Source organism: Trichechus manatus, unplaced genomic scaffold (genome assembly GCF_000243295.1).
Source record: "Trichechus manatus latirostris isolate Lorelei unplaced genomic scaffold, TriManLat1.0 scaffold00021, whole genome shotgun sequence".
NCBI lineage: Eukaryota > Metazoa > Chordata > Mammalia > Sirenia > Trichechidae > Trichechus > Trichechus manatus.
This window is the reverse complement of record NW_004443957.1, coordinates 17,308,467-17,329,700: the sequence shown is the minus strand read 5'-3', so window position 1 is coordinate 17,329,700 and position 21,234 is coordinate 17,308,467. Positions and strand designations below refer to the sequence as shown.

Below are 21,234 nucleotides of genomic sequence, written 5' to 3'. Positions count from 1 at the left end.
TGTGAGATTGTTAACCATTGTCATAGGGCAACATTTGTAGTAACTGTTAAATGAGAAACTATTTTGTTCTGTACACCTTCATCTTAAGTGAGAATGACAGTACAATTGGAAGAGCATAGTGAATGTCACTGAACTGTGTATGTAGAAATTTTTGAAATGGTGTATCTTTGGCTATGTGTATTTTCACGAAAAAAAAGGTTGAGAAGTTAGAGGGTTGACGTGGGGTTGTTAACCAATGTCGTAAAACAGTATGTGTACTATTGTTTCATGAGAAACTATTTGTTCTGTAAGCCTTCACCTGAAGTACAATAAAAAAAAGAAAAAAAAGAATATACTACAGTTTATTTATACATTGTCCTATATTGGACACCTGGGCTATTTCCATGGTAATTTATTATTATTGCTGTTAGTATTTTATACAGGGTGAAACAGTGTCTCCCTTCTTTATTCTTTCACTCTTAAGTCACTAACATTATGACTTAGTAAATACTGCTTAGGAGCCCTGGTGGCAGAGTGGTTAAGAGCTCGGCAGCTAACCAGAAGGTCAGCAGTTCAAATCCAACAGCCACTCCTTAGAAACCCTGTGGGGCAGTTCTACTCTCCTGTAGGGTCACTATGAGTCAGAACCAACTCGACGGTACCTAACAACAAAATACTGCTTATGAAAGGATTTTTAGAAGTAGTGTAGTTGAAATATTTCTCAATTCCCTTAAAACCCAGCAACACCATTTCTCCGTAGCCTAGATCTTAGCCAGAGGAAGAGATTGAATAGTTGCTGCCCTATTACATATACTGGTGTGAGATTTTCTGTTCAGTACTAGTAAATAAATTATCCCAGAAGGAGCCATTGGCTTTCCATGCTAAGTACACCTTGAGACCTTTAAAGGACCTCCTAATCCTACTTCTAAGTTTTTGAAACAACATTGTTGTTTCACTGTTGGGAGGGAGATAGAAGTTGGAGGCATTGTGAACATTCTGATGGTTTCAGGTCAGGGAGTTCTGACTGGCCAACTACTACAGCAGCAACAGCAAGTCAAGTTAGAAGATAGAGATAGGATAAAGGAGAAGAAGACATTACAGGTTATTGGCAACTGAAGTCAGTCTCTACTACAATTGTAAATTAAAACTTTTTTTTTTTTGCAGAGAGAAATTCAGATTGACGTATTTGTGATATTTTATTTGCTAATTAGACAATACCATACTATGCCTTTTTTGCTAGAATGGCAAGGTGACAGTTCTTACAAATTTAAACATAGCAACTTTGCCAGGTTTTTGTCTACATACGTACTGCATACTTTGTGTCTGATCCCAGAATACCATAAGAAGAGTAGACTCATTTGATAATAGAATCTCTTTTCTCTTTTTAATCTTGTGATATTCAAGATAAAATCTAATTTTAAAAATTCTACATGGTTAAAGACAATTAACTAATGATATCAAAGAAGCATTTAAAATATTAAGACTCACTCTCGTATTTTCCAGAAGGCATGAAAGTAATACCACTTAATAGGTTAGCTGCTACCCTGCACTTTCAAAGCACTTTAGAGTCATTCATCTGTCTGAGGTAGAAAAGTATTATCACCCTTGCTTAATAGATGAGAACTCTTTCCCCCCCCTGTATTTTTCTGTATTTGAGTTCTGGAATTTACTCAGAGCTCTCCAAACTGTGGCTTGTGGCCTTCTCATAACCTAACAAATTCGTTTTAATAAAGGCTTTTCCCTTCTTACCTCCTAAATACATCTGAGATATTTTTCCATAAGGGTTTTAAAAACTAGAAACAAACATACCAAAAAAAAAAAAATTACCAGCTTTGGTGGTAGCAGTAAAGATAAATTTAACTTGAAGATTTTTAAGAGATCATACTGGTCATAGAAGAAGATAAAACAATATGTAAATAAATGGTTAAACTATTTCATAAATTTAAGTAAAGTCTTTAAGCAACTGTAACTTTAATGTTCACCTAATTCATGGTGTTTCTACTGGAGGAGAGATTATGGAATCCTGTACTTTATTTAATAAATGCATTTTATTGGTCCAAATATGTTTGTGGTTAAAAAGAGAGGAAAAATCCACAGGTTTTTTTTTGTATGTTTGTTTGTTTCTGTATTTTGTCATAATTAGTTGTGAGGATAACATCTCTGCAAATTACTGTTACTTAAACTAATGGTCTTAAATTAGAGCATGTTTACAGGAACATCATAATTTAAAGAAGTAAAGAGTTACCACATTCAGATACCCGGTTGTGCTGGTCTTTGTTCATTTAAATATAGGGCATCTTGAAGGTAAAAATTCCAAAGCTTGATTTATCTATACTTATTTGTCTGTATACTTAATCCTGCTCTTGTTCAGCTTCTTAATAGTGCATAAAAACATTAATCATAAGTGGTCTTAAGATGAATATCTTCAGCGCTTCCATAGAAAGTCATTGTCAGAGAATTCATTCTAATTCAAGGTTAATTAGTGTACCATTAAAATAATGTGTTACAAAAATTAATTACATTGCGGGTCAGAAAGTATGTTAAAAAGTGTAGTGTAAATGTCTGAGAGCACATCATCCTTCTTAAAACATTGCTGTACATGTGCCACCCTCTTGGAAAATATATCCAAAGTGAAAATCACTACTGAGGTCTAGTCATGGGTGTTTCCCCTAAAGTAAATTTTTGGCACGACATATGGGAAATTTAAAATATAACTCCCATTAACAGTAAAATGTGTTGCTTGTCTGCTTTCTCATTGAAATATCCAAAGATTTATATTTTAGCATTACTTGATACAACTCTATTGGGTTAAGCCTAATGAGAAATCAGGAACCTGGTTGAGAAGTAGGAATTATCTGTACATCTTGTAATAAAAATGCTAGTGATATTAATATTATATTTTCTTACTTAACGAGTAGTTACTTCTGGTAAGTGCCCTGTGTAAGTATGTCACGCGTCATCTTAACTATGTAGTAATTCTTGTTAATGGTTTAACTAAATAAAATGTACACTTAAAATTAGAACTAAAAATGATAGCAATTTAGAAATTTTATCTGATTCTTTTCATGTAAAAGCTGTGAAACAGTTGCATTGAATTATAGAATATTTTATACATGGTATTCAGAAAGTCTCATTAAAATTTCTAGTTAGTCATTTGAGAATTTTGAATTAGTGTCCTAATAACAGCTTTATGGTGTAGGTCAGTACACACTGGAGCTACAGAAATTTTAACATGGGAAACTGCTTTACTACTCAACAATACATTTTATTTACTGGGCTTTTAGAATTGTCCCCATTTAAAAAAACTGTTAGTGGGCTCTGAACAAGCTATAATAAAATAGTTTTTGCTACTACAAATTGTGAATGCTTTGCCCACATTTTTTAATTTTCTGCTTCTCTTAAAATTTTGTGTTGTCTATTGAAAAACAGATATTCATAGATAAATAAAAGTAAATCAAGCAAAGAAAGAGTAAGAAAAGGACAATTCGTAGGATAGAAGTCCTACTCTGTTTTTTTGTTTCAAGAATAGATTCTAGTTTAATTAGTTGAACTAACAGGTGTGTGAAGAGATTCTGAATGATAAAAAGAATGTAGGTGGATTAAGAAAAGCTTTCTTGAAAGGTACTTTTTACTTTAAAGCCATCCTTATCCCAGCTTATAGCTATTTAATCTTTTCTGAAATGACATAAAGCAGGGATTTCAATTTAATGTGGAGAAACATTCCATTCTTTAAACATGATAACATCATTACCACCCTCAAAAAGTAGTGTTAAGCCATACATCACTCATTTCTTCAGAAAAAACCTTAGCTTTGGGAGTTTTGTTTATTCATTCAACAAAGTAGGCTTCTTTCATTAACTAAACCAAGATTTTCTGACAGTAGAAAATAGAATTAACACATTAATAGTAACTGTGTGTCTTTGGTAGACAAGGGTTAAAATTAATGTTTCATATTTAGTGTTTTGTCTCCTAATGGTTAACCATCTATTGTGTTTTACAAGTGGCTTTCACAGTCAGATGTTTGAAGATAGACACTAATAGTTTGTACTAGTGTTTTTAAGACATTTCAGATTGTAAATTTGAGATATTAAGGGGAAATGCTGAGTTTTAAGCTGACTAAATATTCTTCCATTTTAAGGAGTAAAGCTGAGTAAATTTAGATATAGTACATTTAGATAATGATTTCTACCAAGTTTTTAGTACTCATTTTTTTAACTGTAAGATTTCTTTCACCAGGAAAAGTAAATACAATAATTTAAGAAAACTGTCTTTTACACTTACGAAGTACTTTATAATTTACAAAACATTTTCTTGTAGTTCATTCATCAAAAAATATTATTAGTATCATTGTTGACATTATTATCATTATCTCTACTGTGTAGTTAAATTAGGCAGAAAAAGCTAGTGGCCTAGTACGTAATGAATCTAAAACTAGAACTCAGGATTTCTAAAGGATTGTCTATTGTTTTTCCATAGTGCGTTTTTATATCAGTCATTTGTAGACTAATTAACTTACGTTTTTTCATATTATGTTCTCCTTCTTAAAATATTATATCTTTTATACGGCCCCACACTGGATTAACAAAATCATTTATCTTTTTGTATGTCTTTAGGGCAGAGCTCTACTCCATTGGGCATGTGATCGAGGACATAAGGAATTAGCCACAGTTTTGCTACAATATAGAGCTGACATTAACTGTCAGGTAAGAGTGATGAAGATTAGCATTTTTTTTTTAATTGAGATAAAATCACATAACATAAAATTCAGCATATTAACATTTTGAAGTGTATAATTTAGCAACATTTAGTATGTTCACAATTTTGTGCAACCACCATCTCCATCTAGTTCCAGAACAACTTCATCACTCCAAAAGGATACCCTACGCCTGTTGAGCTCTCATTTCCCATTTCTCCCTAATGAAACCACTAATCCACTTTCTGTCTCTATGGATTTGATTTTTCTCAATATTTCCTATAAGTGAAATCATAAAATATGTGACCTTTTGTCTGGTTTCTTTCACTTATGTTTTCAAGGTTCAGCACTCCATTTTGTTTTATGGCAAATAATATTTCATTGTATGACTATGCCACATTTTGTTTATCCATTCATCTGTTGGTGGTCATTTGGGTTGTTTCTACCTTTTAGCCATTGTGGATAATGCTGGTATGAGTGCAGTGGTTTAAGCATTTGGCTGCTAACCAAAAGATCGGCAGTTCGAATCCACCAGCCGCTCCTTGGAAACCCTGTGGAGCAGTTCTGCTCTCTCCTGTAGTGTTGCTATGAGTTGGAATCGACTCAATGGCAATGAGTATTTGCTTGAATACCTCTTCAATTCTTTTGGGTATATACCTAGGAGTAGAATTCCTACGTCATATGGTAATTCTATCTTGAACTTTTTTAGGAACGGCCAAACTGTTTTCCACAGCAGGTACCCCATTTTACATTCCCATCAGCAATGTAGGACACTTCCAATATCTCCACATCCTTCCCAACACTTGTTATTTTCCTTTTTATAGCCATTCTAGTGGATATATCATTGTGGTTTTAATTTGCATTTCCCTAGTGATGAATGTTGTTGAGTACCTTCTCATGTGCTTATGAACCATTTGTATATCTTCTTTGGAAAAATGTCAATTCAAGTCCTTAGCATATTTTTTTATCATTGTTATAATAGATTTCTTGACCTTATAACCAAACCTGTTGTTGTGTGCCGTCGAGTTGATTTCAGACTCAGTGACTGCATGTGACAGAGTAAAACTGCTCTATAGAGTTTTCTTGGCTGTAATCTTTACAGAAGCAAGGTGGGTTTGAACTGCCAGTCTTTCAGTTAGTGTCCACGTGCTTAACCATTGCATTACTAAGGCTCCCTTTACCTTAGCCCATTTTTTAATTAAGAAACTTGTCTCTGTTGTTCAATTGTAAGAGTTCCTTATGTATTTTGGTTACTAGGCCCTAAGGTATATGATTTGAAGATATTTTCTCTTTGTGTGTTTTATCTTTTCAGTTTCTTGATAGTGTCTTTGATGCAGTAACGTTTTTAATTTTGATAAAGTCCAATTTATTTTTCTTTTATTTGCTTGTACTTTTGGGGTCATATCTAAGAAACCATTGGCAAATCCAAGATCATGAAGCTTTACCCTTATGTTTTCTTATAAGAATTGTATAGTTTTAGTTATTGCATTTAGATCTTTGATCGATTTTGAGTTAATTTTTGTATATTGTATGAGAAAAGGGTCTAATTTCATTCTTCTGCATGTGGATATCAAGGTGTGCCAGCACCTTTTTCATTGAAGAAACTACTATTCTTTCTCCCATTGAATGGTTTGGTACCTTTGTTGAAAATCATTTAACCATAGATGTATACGTTTATTTTTGGACTCTCAATTCTATTCTATTGGATAAATGCCTGTCCTTACACCAGTACTACACTGTTGTTTTTTTTTTCCAAATTTTATTTAATTTTTGTTGTTGAGAATATACACAGCAAAACATACACCAATTCAACAATTTCTGCTTGTACAGTTTAGAGACATGGATTACATTCTTCAAGTTTGCAACCATTCTCACACTCCTTTTCTGAGTTGTTCCTCCTCCATTAACATGAACTGATGGCCTCCTGATGTTCCTATCTCATCTTTCAAGTTGCTGTTGTCAGTTTGATCCCATATAGATAGTTCTTAAAAGAGCATAATGCTCAGGGCAGACCTTTTTTACTAGCTAAGCTAAATTTGTTTGGTTTTAAGAAAACTTCAGGGGTCATTTTTGGTTTAAGGTTTAAAGATTATCTCAGGGCAATAGTTTTAGGGGTTCATCCACCCTCTATGGCTCTGAAAAGTCTACAGTTCATGAGAATTTTAAATTCTGTTCTACATTTTTCACCTTTTGATCAGGCTCCTTCTGTGGTCTTCTGTGGGATCTTCGATCAAAATGTTCTGTAATGGTAGCCGAGCACCATCTAGTTCTTCTGGTCTCATGGCAAAGGAGGCAGTTGTTCATGGAAGCAATTAGCCACACATTCCATATACTTCTCCTATTCCTGACTCTCCTTCTTCCTCTGTTGCTCCAGGTGAATAGAGACCAATTGTTGTGCTGTGGATGGCCACTTGCAAGCTTTTAAGACCCCAGGCACTATGCAGTGAACTAGGAGGTAGAACAGAAGCACTAAACACATTATTAGGCCAGCTAACTGGGTTGTCCCATGAAACCATGACCCTAAACCTCCAAACCAACTACCAAATCCCATGAGGTGTTTGGTTGTACGTAAGCAGCCTCAACAACTACTCTTTTTTTTTTTTTGTCGTTGTTGTTAATATATCTGTCACACAGCTTTTGCCAGTTCAACTTTTTATAGGTATACAACTTATTTACAACAATTACAATAATCAGCTGTACACCTCTACCTTTGATCAGTGTGATAGTTCCATCACTGCTAATCCCCTTTTTCCTCCTCCCTCCAGCCCCTGGTAACCAGTAATAAACTTTGGTCTCTATACATTTCCCTTTCCTTTTCTTTTTATATAAGTGAGGTCATACAATATTTGTCCTTTTGTGATTGGCTTATTTTGCTCAGCATAATGTCATCAATCTCCATTCATACTGTAGCATGTATCAGTACTTCATTCCTCCTGCTGGCTGAGTAGTATTCCATTTTATGTATGTACCACATTTTGTTTATCCATTCATCTGTAAGTTGTTTCCACCTTTTGCCTATTGTGAATAGTGCTGCAATGAGCATTGGTGTATAAGTCTCCACTGTCAAGTCTTTTGGGTATATACCTAGGAGTGGAATTGCTGCATCATAGGGTAGTTCTAGAGCCCCGGTGGCACAGTGGTTAAGAGCTATGGCTACTAACCAAAAGGTCAGCAGTCCGAATCTACCAGTCACTCCTTGGAAATACTATGAGGCAGTTCTGCTCTGTCCTATAGGGCCACTATGAGTCTGAATCAACTCGACAGCAACGGGTTTGGTTTTTATAGTAGTTCTATTTTTAGTTTTTTGAGGAACTGCCACATTGTTTTCCACAACAGCTATACCATTTTGCATTCCCACCAGCAGTAGATAAGGGTTCCAATTTCCCCACATCCTTGCCAACATTTATTATTTTCTGTTTGTTTCTTAGCCATTCTGAAAAAAAAAAGACCCACTGCTGTCAGGTTGATTCCAACCCATAGTGACCCTATCGGACAGAGTAGAACTACTCTGTAGGGTTTCCAGGGAGAAGCTGGTGAATTTGAACTGCCAACCTTTTGGTTAGCAGCCGTAGCACTTAATCACTGCATCACCAGGGCTCCTAGCCATCCTAGTGGGAGTGAAATGGTATCTCATTGTGGTCTTGATTCACATGTCTCTGATGGCTAAGTATGCTGAGCATGTTTTCATGTGTTTGGTGACCATTTGAATGTCCTCTTTGGTGAAGTGTCTATTGAAGTCCTTTGTCCATTTTATGATTGGGTTATTTGTCCTTTTTTTGTTTTTGTTGAAGTTTTATATATATTTTGGTTATTAAATTCTTGTTGAATATATGGTCCGAAGATATTCTCCCAGTTGGTAGCTTGTCTTTTCACTTTTTTGGTAAAGACTTTTTATTTCCTCTAGGGAGATCATATTTTAATTGAAACAATTTTTTTTATTGTGCTTTAGGTGAAAGTTTACAGCTCAAGTTAATTTCTCATACAGAAATTTATATACATATTGTTATCTGACATTAATTGCAATCCCAGGTAAAGCCTTTTGATGAACAAAAGTTTTTAACTTTTATGAGGTCCCATTTATATAATTTTGTCTTTTGTTGTTTGTGCTTTTGTTATTATATTAGATAATCCATTGTTGAAAGCTAGGCCTGACAGCATTGCCTCTGCTTGTTCTTCTAAGAATTTTTTTTTTTTAAATAGTACTTTAGATGAAGGTTTACAGAGCAAATTAGTTTCTCATTAAACAGTTAATACATGTATTGTTTTGTGACGTTGGTTGACAACCCCACGATATGTCAACACTCTCCTCTTCTCGACCTTGGGTTTCCCATTACCAGCTTTCCTGTCCCCTCCTGCCTTCTCGTCCTTGCCCCTGGGCTGGTGTGCCCAGTTAGTCTCGTTTTGTTTTATGGTCCTGCCCAATCTTTGGCTAAAAGGTGAACCTCAGGAATGACTTCAGTACGCAGTTAAAAGGGTGTCTGGGGGCCATACTCTCAGGGTTTCTCTAGTCTCTGTCAGACCAGTAAGTCTGATCTTTTTTTGTGAGTTAGAGTTTTGTTCTACATTTTTCTCCAGCTCTGTCCAGGACCCCCTATTGTAATCCCTGTCAGAGCAGTCTGTGGTGGTAGCAGGGCACTATGTAGTTGTGCTAGACTTAGTCTGGTGGAAGCTGTGGTACTTGTGGTCCATTAGCCCTTTGAACTAATCTTTCCTTTGTGTCTTTAGTTTTCTTCATTCTCCCTTGCTCCAGATGGGGTAAGACCAATGGAGTATCTTAGATGACCACTCACAAGCTTTTAAGACTCCAGATGCTACTCATCAAAGTAGAATGTAGAACATTTTCTTTATAAACTATGTTATGCCGGTTGAACTAAATGTCCCCTGAGACCATGGTCCCCAGCCCTCAGCCCAGTAATTCCGTCCTTTAGGGAGTTTGGATGTGTCTGTGAAGCTTCCATGACCTTGCCTTGGTCAAGTTGTGCTTACTTCCCCAGTATTGTGTACTGTCTTACCCTTCACCAAAGTTACCACTCAGCTATTGTCTATTTAGTGTTTTTCCCTCCCCACCTCCCCCCTCATAACCCTCAAAGATTGTTGCTTTTTGTGTGTAAATCTTTTCATGAGTTTTTATGGTAGTAGTTTCATACATTGTTTGTCCTTTTGTGATTGATTTATTTCACTCAGCATAATGCCCTCCAGATTCATCCATGTTGTGAGATGCTTCGCAGATCCATTATTGTTCTTTATTGTTGCATAGTATTCCATTGTGTGTATGTACTATAGTTTGTTTATCCATTCATCTGTTGATGGGCATCTAGGTTGTTTCCATCTTTTTGCTATTGTGAATAATGCTGCAGTGAACATGGGTGTGTGTGTGTCTACTCATGTGACTGCTCTTATTTCTCTAGGATATGTTCCTAAGAGTGGGATTGCTGGATCATATGGTATTTCTATTTCTAGCTTTTTAAGGAAGCACCATATTGTTTTCATTACAGTGGTTGTACCATTTTACATTCCCACCAGCAGTGCATATGAGTTTCAAGTTCCCCACAGCCTCTCCAACATTTGTTATTTTCTGTTTTTTTGATTCATGCCAGTAATGTTGGGGTAAGGTGTTATCTCTTTGTGGTTTTGATTTGCATTTCTCTAAGGCTAGTGATCTCGAGCATTTCCTCATGTGTCTGTTAGCTGCCCAAATGTCTTATTTGGTGAAGTGTCTGTTCATATCCTTTGTCCATTTCTTTAATTGGATTGTCTTTTTGTTGTAGAGGTATTGGATTTTCCTATAGATTTTAGAGATTAGACCTTTGTCAGATTTGTCATTGCCAAAAGTTTTTTCCCAGTGTGTAGGCTGTCTTTTTATTCTTTTGGTGAAGTCTTTTGATGATCATTTAAGTGTTCAGTTTTTAGAAGATCCCAGTTATCTAGCTTATCTTCTGGTGTTTGTGTATTGTTAGTTATGGTTTGTACCGTATTTATGCCATGTATTAGGGCCTCTAGTGTTGTCCCTATTTTTTTTCTATGATCTTTATAGTTTTTGGTTTTCCGTTTAGATCTTTGATCCATTTTGAATTCGTTTTTGTGTATGATATGAGGTATGGGTCCTGTTCCATTTTTTACAGATGGATATCCAGTTTTGCTAGCACTTTGTTATAAAGACTGTCTTTTCCCCATTTAATGGACTTTGGGCCTTTGTCAAAGATCAGATGACCATAGGTGGAGGGATTTACATCTGGATTCTCAATTCTGTTCCATTGGTCAATGTGTCGTTGTACTCGTACTAGGCTGTATTAACTGCCATAGCTGTGTTGTAAGTAGGTTCTAAAGGTCAAGTAGTGCGAGTCCTCCTACCTTATTCTTTTTCTTCAGTAGTGCTTTACTTATCTGGGGCCTCTTTCCTTTCCATATAAAGTTAATGATTAGTTTTTCCATCTTGTTAAAGAATTCTGTTGGTATTTGGATCAGGATTGCACTGTATTTGTAAATTGTTGCTTTGGGTAGTTCTTCTAAGAATTCTGTGGTCTTAGTTTACACAGTTAAGTCCTTAATCCATTTTCAGTTTGTTTTTGTGTATGGTGTGAGGCATGGACCTGTTTGATTTTTCTGCACGTGGAAATCCAATTTTCCCAGCACCATTTATTGAAGAGACTCTTCTTTCTCCATCAAATGTATCTAGCACCCTTGTCAAAAATCAGTTGACCATAGATGTGTGGGTTTATTTCTGATCTCTCAATTTTATTCCATTGGTTTATATGTCTATTAAACCAGTAACAGGCTGTTTTGATTACTGTGGCTGTGTATTATGTTTTAAAATCAGGAAATGTGAGCCCTCCTACTTTTCTTCTTCTCTTTCAACATTGTTTTAGCTGTTCAGGGCCTCTTGCCTTTCCATGTAAAGTTGAGGATTAGGTTTCCTATTTCCCGTAAAGGAGGCTGTTGGAATTTTGATCAGAATTTTGTTGAATCTGTAGATCGCTTTGGGTAGTATTGACAGCTTAACAATATTAAGTCTTCCAATCTATGAGCATGGAACATTTTTCTATTTATTTAAGTCTTATTTAATCTCTTTCAGCAGTGTTTTATCATTTTCATTGTATAAGTCCTTCACATCCCTGATTAGCTTTATTCCTAGATATTTTATTCTTTTAGATGCTGTTGTAAATGGAATTGTTTCTCTAATTTCCCTGTCAGATTTCTCATTGTTGGTGTATAGAAACCCAACTGATTTTTGTTTGTTGACCTTGTACCCTGCATAGAAGTATTTTTTTTTTAAAGAGATGCTTCATTAAACAACCCCACCAAACAAAAAAACCAAAACTGCTTCCACAGAATTCCTTTGAGCCCTAGTAATTAGCTGTATTTGTACTGTAGATGGAAGATATGTAGTCAAATTACCTAAATCCTATGAGCCACAGGCCATTGCTCAGTGGGTGGCTGTTGAGAGAAACTGTTTTCTGTGGTATGTGTACATATATGAAGTATTCAACATCTAAATACACTAAATTTGGCTCAGAAATTTGTAAAACCTTTATACCTTTTCCAGGTCTACAGTCAGCCTTCTGTGACTAAAATGTTACTAGAAACAAGTATATACTCAGAAGACTTTGGTAAGCATTGTGAAAGAGTGACTTCAAATGAAGTATTTTTAATAGTATATGCAAAATACATTATACATCAGTAATGTATTTGGTAGTGCTGAATAGCTGGTGACTATAACATTACTAGGGAGTAATTAAAAAGTACTTATTTATTTGAAAGGGACTCCCTGGGTGACACAAATGGTTGATGCTCGGCTGCTAACTGAAAGATTGGTGATTCACGTGCACACAGAGGCACCTCGGAAGAAAGGCCTAGTAATGTACTTCTGAAAAATCAACCATTGAAAAATCTAATGGAGCGCAGTTCTGATGTGACACACATGAGTTGGAATCAGCTGGACAGCAACTGCTTTTTATGTTTTGTTTTTAAGTTGGTAAAGAATGTCCTTTGGAACAGGGATCTTTGGAAGAGTTTTTATGAAACCTAAATAAATGTTATAATATGTCTTAAGAAATTAAAACTAATCTTACCAACTTTTAAATTCAAATGATTAATAAATATTTGTTCAATGAATGATGGAAAAAATTAGGATTTATTTCTCAAAAAATCTTTTTAAAAAAATTGAGATATAATTCACATGCCATAAAAAATCACCCTTTAAAAATGTATAACTTAGTTGTTTTTACTATATTCAAAAACTTGCGCAGCCATCACCATTATCTAATTCTAGAACATTTTCATCACTCCAAAGAGAAACCCCGTACCCATTTGCAGTCACTCCCCATTTACTTCCTCCCCCCATCTCCTGGCAACCACTAATCTGCTTTCTGTCTTTATGGATTTGCCTATCCTGGACATTTAAATGGAATGATACAATATGTAGCCTTTTTTTTTTTTCTTTCTGGCTTCTTTCACTTAGCATGTTTTCATGGTTCATCCATGTTGTAGCATGTATCACTACTTCATTCCATTTACTGGCAGAATAATATTCCATTGTATATGCCACATTTTCTTTATGCATTCATAAATTAATGGTCATTTGGGTTGTTTCCAGTGTTGGCTGTTATGAGTAATGCTGCTATGAGTATTCATGTACGTGTTTTGTGTGAACATATGTTTTCATTTTTCTTGAGTATATTCACATTGTTAATATACTAAAAACCACTGAACTGTACACTTTAAAATGGTTAAAATGGTGAATTTCATGTTACATAGTTTTATCTCAATTTTTAAAAAGCAAAAACAATTCATGATTATGGAAAAAAACACACAATTGATAGTTTTGCAGATGGCAATAGTAAAACTCTTGTTCTTTGTTCTTAGTATTGGTTAAAAAAGTAAGTTTTGTTTTCTATTTTCTTGCATCATGAAGCTTTTTAAATGCAGCTATTTTATTTCTCCAACTATATGTAATTTTTCTCAAAACAGAAATTTCAAGTGCAAAAAAAGTGTATATTTTTGGGTTTTGCATTTATCTAAGTGTTATATTTCACAATAAACAAAGTTTAAGACAATATTCTGTCATGATCCATAGGGTAACATTTCATTTAGTTGCACATGGGGTCACCATGAGTTGGAGATGACTTGACAGTAACTAACAATAACAAGGTTTAAGAGAATAACTAGTAAAAGACTAGAAATTCAATATATAATTTAGAAACCTGGAAATAAGAAAATGCTATCAAATTAGTAAAAGTCAATAAAGAAAGCATGGTAAATAGAAAACATTTTTTAAAAAAAAGCCGGGTAATTGTGTTTGGGAGATATTCCTTTATTAAAATATAGACACTCAGAATGCGTTACAAACAAAGTCTAACTTTAAGATGTTTATAAGACATACCTAAAACAAAATGGCTCATGTAAAAATGATTATAAAAAGATAAAAGAGGCAAGTATTATTTAAAAACAAACAAAAAATACACTTGTGGCAACATTAATAGAATTCCAGGCCGAATTTCTAAATGGGAAAAAAAGAGTTTATATTCATAAAAGGTACAGTTCCCCATGGTTATGAGACTTTATGCATCTAACCACAGTTTCAAAACATACAAAGCAAAAATGATAGCAGTACTGGAGAAACTGACAAATCTCACCAGACCTTAGCGAACCCTTTTCAAAAATTGTCAGATTGTTAATACATAAAATATTCAAATAAAACAATTAAGAAACTTGATCATATATAAATGTAATCTCACTTTATAGTAGAACTTTGATCTAGCGAACAGGAAATATGTATTCTTTTCCAACACTCAAGGGACATTCATAAAAATTGACCAAATGTTAATTTCGGAAAATACAAGTAGTCCTCGACTTATGATGGGGTTCCGTTTTGACAACTCCGTTGCAAGTCAGTTCTGACCTAACTCAAATACCCCTTTATTTTTTTTTTAAATATTCATTATTATTGCCTTTTATTATCAGTATCTTTTTAAATCCAATCTTATTTGTCTTTGAGAGTTGGAAACATTACATATAAACTTACAGATATATTTTAATACATACATACATACATAAAAAAATACACAAATCATAAAAATTCACTCCAGTGATGAAGAAGAATTGGACAGCTTTGGCATTTTGTCAGCTGCAGTAATTCCAATTGTGGAAGGTTCTTCTGGATCATCTGGATTATCCCTGGGAATGGGGATAGTGTTTCTGGTCAGAAAATTAGTGAGAGTTGTCTGTATGGTCCTTTTCTTTTTTTCTTCATGTATTTTGCAGTAACATCTCACTGCTTCCCGAATCTGCGTGTTGACTATAGCAAAGCCATCAGTGTTCGGGTCCATGTTTCCAAGCAGCTGAAGCCCCTGATACAGTTTAGAAAAACTTCAGCTAATCCTTTCCTGTAAAATTTTTTTGACAGCTTCTCTCCTTCTTCTTCCTCCTTATTTCTTTCTTCTTCAGCATTTCTTTCTTCTTCAAAATCCATTAAGTCCTGATCTGTCAATTCCCCTTCTTCGTGATCTGTGAGCTGTTCCCCATCAGCGATATCAAGTTATAAATTCAGTGTTCTTGCAATATGGATGATTTTTCCACTGATCTCTTTCCACCTGATCAGATTTTTCCACCTGATCAAATACTTGGAAGGTGTTTACGTAACTCAGCAATTTTTTCCAAATCTCATGCATTGCATTTTCCCATAACTTCCTTCTAGGAAGATGCAATGTTCCGAATACTCTGAAGAATATCATAATTCTTTCAGAAATCGCATAATATTACCATACCTCCATCTGTTGCAGCTATTGCCTAAGCAAACATAGTCCATAGGTAGTATGCCCTGAAAGTGGTGATTGCACCTTGAGCCATAGGCTGAATCACAGCTGTCATTTTGGGAGGTAGATACACCACTTTCACATCTTAATTTAGACATCTACCTGAGGAGGATGTCCTGGGGCATTATCAAGTAGCAGCAGAATCTTGAAAGGAATGCTTTTTTAAGGCAGTCGGCCAGTACTTCTGGGATGGAATAATTTGAAAACAAACTGTTGTAAGCGTAGTTTCTTGTTAGTCGTAAGTCAGAGACTACCTATACCTTAATAAGTCTCCCTTTCCAAGAGCACAATTTATGTAGGCTATGTTTTCTAACAATAAGGGAATCAACATTAGAAAATGCCGTTTAAAGAACAGGCCAAAAAAAATAAATAAATAAGTTTAGAGAGGAAATAAACATTTGTATTTCCAGCAGCAGTGTGGGAGAGAATTTCTATTTCTGCAGCCTTACCAATATAGTTTGTCTCACACTTTTTGTTCTCTGCCTGTTTGATAAATGAATAATGGTATATTATTTTTAATTTACGTTTCTCTTGTTAATAGTGATATTGAGCATCTTTTCATATTTTTAAGAATCATTTGTATTTAATTTTCTCTGAACCATTTATTCATACCTTTTCCTCTTTCCTATTGGATTGATGGTATTTTTCACCTTAATTTATAGGAACTCTTTATATATTAAGGAAAATTAGAACTTTCTATGTGATATTATTATTAAAAATTTCTTCCAGTTATTACTGACCATATTTTGTTCTAGTACTTTAATGGTTTTTTGGTTTCTTTGATCCAACTACAGTTACTTTGTGTCGTGTGTGTAATAGGAATCCAACTTTATTTTTGTCCAGATGTCTAGTCAGTTATTCCAGTAATGTTTATTGAATAATCTGTCTTTTCTCTGTTGATTTTAAGTGTTTTCTTTATCATATACTCAGTTTCTGTATGTCATTCAGTATATTGCTGGTCCCATTCTTCTATTCCATTTCTCTGTTTTCTCTTTATGTGCTTATAAGATGCTGCTTTAAGTGTTGTAGCTTCAAAATATGTTTTAATATGATCTTCAACAAGGTCCCAAAGTCCATCAGATGGGGAAAAGACAGTCTTTTTAACAGATGGTGCTGGCAAAATTGGATGTCCATCTGCAAAAAAATGAAATAGGACCCATACCTCATACCATACACAAAAACTAAGTCAAAATGGATCAAAGACCTAAATATAAAACCAAAAACTATAAAGATCATAGAAGAAAAAACAGGAGCAATGCTAGAGACTCTAATATGTGGCATTAACAGGATACAAACCATAACTAACAACATACAGACTCCAGAAGATAAGCTAGATAACTGGGATCTAAAAATTAAAGACTTATGCTCATCAAAAGACTTCACCGAAAGAGTAAAAAGAGAACCTACAGACTAGGAAAAAAATTTTGGCTATTACAAATCCAACAAAGGTCTAATCTCTAAAATCTGTAGGAAAATCCAACACCTCTACAATAAAAAAACAAATAATCCAATTAAAAAATGGGCAAAGGAAATAAACAGACACTTCACCAAAGAAGACATTCAGGTGGTTAACAGAAACATGAGGAAATACTCAGGATCACTACCATTAGAGAAATGCAAATCAAAACCACAATGAAATACCATCTCACCCCAGTATTACTGGCACGAATCAAAAAAAAACAAAATAACAAATGTTGGAGAGGCTGCAGGGAGATTGGAACCCTTATGTACTACTGCTGGGAATGTAAAATGGTACAACCATTTTGGAAAACTATATGCCGCTTCCTTAAAAAGCTAGAAACAGAAATACCATATAATCCAGCAGTCCCACTCTTAGGACTATATCCTGGAGAAATAAGAGCCGTCACTTGAATAGACATATGCACACCCATGTTCACTGCAGCATTGTTCACAGTAGCATAAAGATGGAAACAACCTAGATGCCCGTTAACAGATGAATGGGTAAACAAACTGGTACATGCACACAATGGAATACTATGCAACAGTAAAGAACAATAATGGATCTGTGAAGCATCTCACAACGTGGATGAATCTGGAGAGCATTACACTGAGTGAAATAAGTCAATCACAAAAGGACAACTATTGTATGAGACGACTACTGTAAAAGCTCATGAAAAGGTTTACGCACAAAAAGAAACAATCTTTGATGGTTACGAGGGAGGGAAGGGGTGGGCTTGGAAAAACACTTAATAGACAATAGATGAGTGATAACTTTGGTGAAGGGTAAGACAGTACACAATACTGGGGAAGCCAGCACAGCTTGTTCAAGGTAACGTCGTGGGAGCTCCATGGACAAATCCAAACTCCCTTAGGGACCGAATTAGTCGGCTGAGGATTGTGGGGACCATGGTCTCAGGGAACATCTAGCTTAATTGGCGTAACATATTTTATAAAGAAAATATTCTACATTCTACTTTTGTGAATAGCATCCGGGGTCTTAAAAGCCTGTGAGCAGCCATCTAAGATACTCCACTGGTCTCACCCCTTCAAGAGCAAGGGAAAACGAAGAAAACTAAAGACACAGGGGAAAGATTAGTTCAAAGGACTGATAGAACACAACTACTACCACCTCCACCAGACTGAGTCCAGTACAACTAGATGGTGCCTGGCTACCACCACTGACTGGTCTGACAGGGATCACAATGGAGGGTCCCGGACAGAGCTGGAGAAAAATGTAGAACAGAATTCTAACTCAAAAAAAACACCAGACTTACTAGCCTCACAGAGACTGGAGAAATCCTCAGAGTATGGCCCCCACACACCCTTTTAGCTCAGTAATGTAGTCACTCCGGAGGTTCACCTTTTAGCCAAAGATTAGACAGACCCATAGGACAAAATGAGACTAAAGGGATACACCAGCCCAGGGACAAGGACTAGAAGGCAGGAGGGGACAGGATAGCTGGTAATAGGGAACCCAAGGTCGAGAAGGGAGAGTGTTGACATGTTGTGAGGTTGTTAACCAGTGTCATAAAACAATATATGTATTGTTTAATGAGAAGCTAGTTTGTTCTGTAAACCTTCATCTGAAGTACAATAAAAAAAATAAATGAATGAAAAGAAACATTAAAAAATATGTTTTAATGTGTTATAATACAGTTACCTTCCCTATTCATTCAAAATTGTCTTTGCTTTTTTACTTCTTTATTTTTCTGTGTGAACTTTAAAGTCACCTTGCCAACTCACCTCCCTCTCATTCACCACCACCACCAAGTTAAAAAAAAGACTATTGGTACACTCTTGTCTTTTATTTGGTTTGAATTGTTAAGTATATTTTAGAGGGAAATGTCCCTAAGTTAGGCATTGCTTGAGGTTTTTGCCTTGTGGGTTTCTTGTATTCTGTTTCCTTAAGTAATATAATTAAGACAAACAATCCAAAAACTGCCTTATCTGGTTTTATAGAACACTCTCTCCTGAACACCAGCTTTAACTAGTGCAAAGTAAAAGTTCCACATGAGTTTTTAGGATGGATCAGTTAGGACTATATGACCTGCCACGGTGTTTTTCTCTGCCCCATTCTATTCACATGACCATTTTATGTTGCCCTTAGCCTTGGTTTTCCTTTGCTATTGACAATCATAATCCACACTGTCTAAGTTCAGTTAATGGGAATGCTTTTGGCTTTGTCAGTTTGGATTGCTAACATGCTTCCAAGTCAGAGGGCTTCTGAAGATTAACTCTCAGAATAGCTCACCCCTTGTAATTTCTTTTTAGGATTGCTATTGAAAACTCTTTTCAAATGTAGACAATACAAACATAATAAATGGAAGGAAAGGTTCATTCCCCTCATGACTCAATCCTTCTTAAACAACATTATTATTGATTGGCCTATTGGTTGCCAAAAGAGAAAATCAATTTTATTAGAAGTATTTGCTTGGCCACAGATCTTGGTACTAACCCAGCACAGACAGGCTGATCTTATCAACTATCTGAAGACTAATTTTTACCATTAGCCTGAAACGAAGTAGTAATTAGAGATGCATCAAAGTCTATTCTGTGTTTTTCTGTCATTTTTACCCTTCAATATATCGTATACATTTTTTTATTGTGCTGCGGTTTCTAACTTCTGTGAGTCAGATGGAATGGGAACTTTTAATTTTATTTCTAGGGAAGATCCTTTATAGATATCATTTATTATCTGGCAGTGTTACGGACACAGTCTTGTCTCTTTCTGCTGCTTGGTATTGATTTTTCAGTTCAACTCTGGAGGTTATATTCTTACCACATTTGGGATTAGGATATGAGTTAAACACACACACATACACACAGGACTTCTTTTTTTTAATTTTCTTTTTATTGTGCTTTAGGTGAAGGTTTACAGAGCAAATTAGTTTCCCATTCAATAGTTCATATACAAATTTTTCCATGACATTCGTTGCAGTCCCCACAATGTGTCAGTACTCTCTCCATTACCACCCTGAGTTCCCCATTTCCATTCGTCTGGTTTTCCTGCCCCTTCTTGCCTTCTCATCTTTGCTTCTGGACAGATGTTGCCTTTTTGGTCTCATATAGATGATTGTTCTAAGGAACACTTCCCTCACAGGTGTTATTGTTTATTTTATAGGCCTCTTTATAATTTCGCTGAAAGGTAATCGCATACGGCTTCAGTTCCAAATTAAAAGGGTGTCTAAGGGCCGTAGTCTCAGGGATTCCTCCAGTCTCTCTTGGACCAGTAAATCTGGTCTTTTTTATGAATTTGAATTTTGTTCTACATTTTTGTCCCACTCTAACCTGGACCTTCTATTGTGATTCTGGTCAGAGTGGTAGGTAGTGGTAGTCGGCTACCATCTAGTTCTTTTGGTCTCAGGCTAGTGGAGGCTGTGGCTCCTGTGGTCCGTTAGTCCTTTGGACTAATTATGTTCTTGAATCTTTGGTTTTCTTTGTTCTCCTTTGCTCTGGACGGAAGGAGACCAATAGTTGCATCTTAGATGGCCACTCACAAGCTTTTAAGACCCCAGATGCTGCTCACCAAAGTAGGATGTAGAACTTTGTCTTTATGAACTATAATGTGCTGATTGACCAAGATGTCCCCCAAAACTATGATCCTTAGCCCTCAAGCCCAGTAACTCAGTCCCATGAGATTTTTGGTTATGTCTAAGATGTTTTCATATCTACCTATGTATCCATGTGTAAATTATTGTTTGTTATTACTGTTGTTGCAGGATTGTATATGTTATAGTGTTTACCATTGTTGCCTTTTATTCTTGCGTACCTCTCAGTGTGTTTCTGTGCTTGGTCATGTTGTGCTGACTTTCCCCATATTGTGTACTGCCTTTCACTTTACCAAAGTTAACTCTCTAGTTAGTGATTTTCCTTCTCTCCTCCTCCCATCCCTAGTAACCATCAAAAAATGTTTTTTTTCTGTGTGTAAACCTTTTCTTGACTATTTATAATAGTGGGCTTATACAATGTTTATTCTTTTGTGATTGACTTATTTCTCTCAGCATAATCTCTTCCACGTTCATCCATGTTGTGAGATGGTTTGAGGATTCATCATTATTCTTTCTTGTTATGTAGTATTCTGTTGTTTGTATGTACCACAGTTTGTTTATCCATTCATCCATTAATAGGCACTTAGGTTGTTTCCATCTTTTTGCTATTGTGAATAATGCTACAGTGAACGTGGGTCTGCATATGTTTATTCATGTGACAGCTCTTATTTCTGTAGGATATATACCTAGAAGTGGGATTGCTGAATCGTATGGTATTTCTGTTTCTAGCTTTTTTTTTTTT

At 35.4% G+C, this 21,234-nt stretch overlaps 1 protein-coding gene across 3 annotated transcripts in view; it reads left to right on the top strand.

Annotated features, from left to right (window-relative positions):
• ACBD6 (acyl-CoA binding domain containing 6) overlaps nt 1–21,234 on the top strand; it is a 239,069-nt gene that overhangs the window by 91,305 nt on the left and 126,530 nt on the right. For 2 of the 3 annotated variants that reach the window (XM_004372879.3, XM_023728087.1), the window contains exon 6: nt 4,593–4,682. In XM_004372879.3, coding sequence (XP_004372936.1) covers nt 4,593–4,682 — 90 coding nt within the window. Of the gene's footprint in view, nt 1–4,592; nt 4,683–12,215; nt 13,006–21,234 lie in introns of those variants that run through there. The other variant, XM_023728086.1, reaches the window with a different exon arrangement.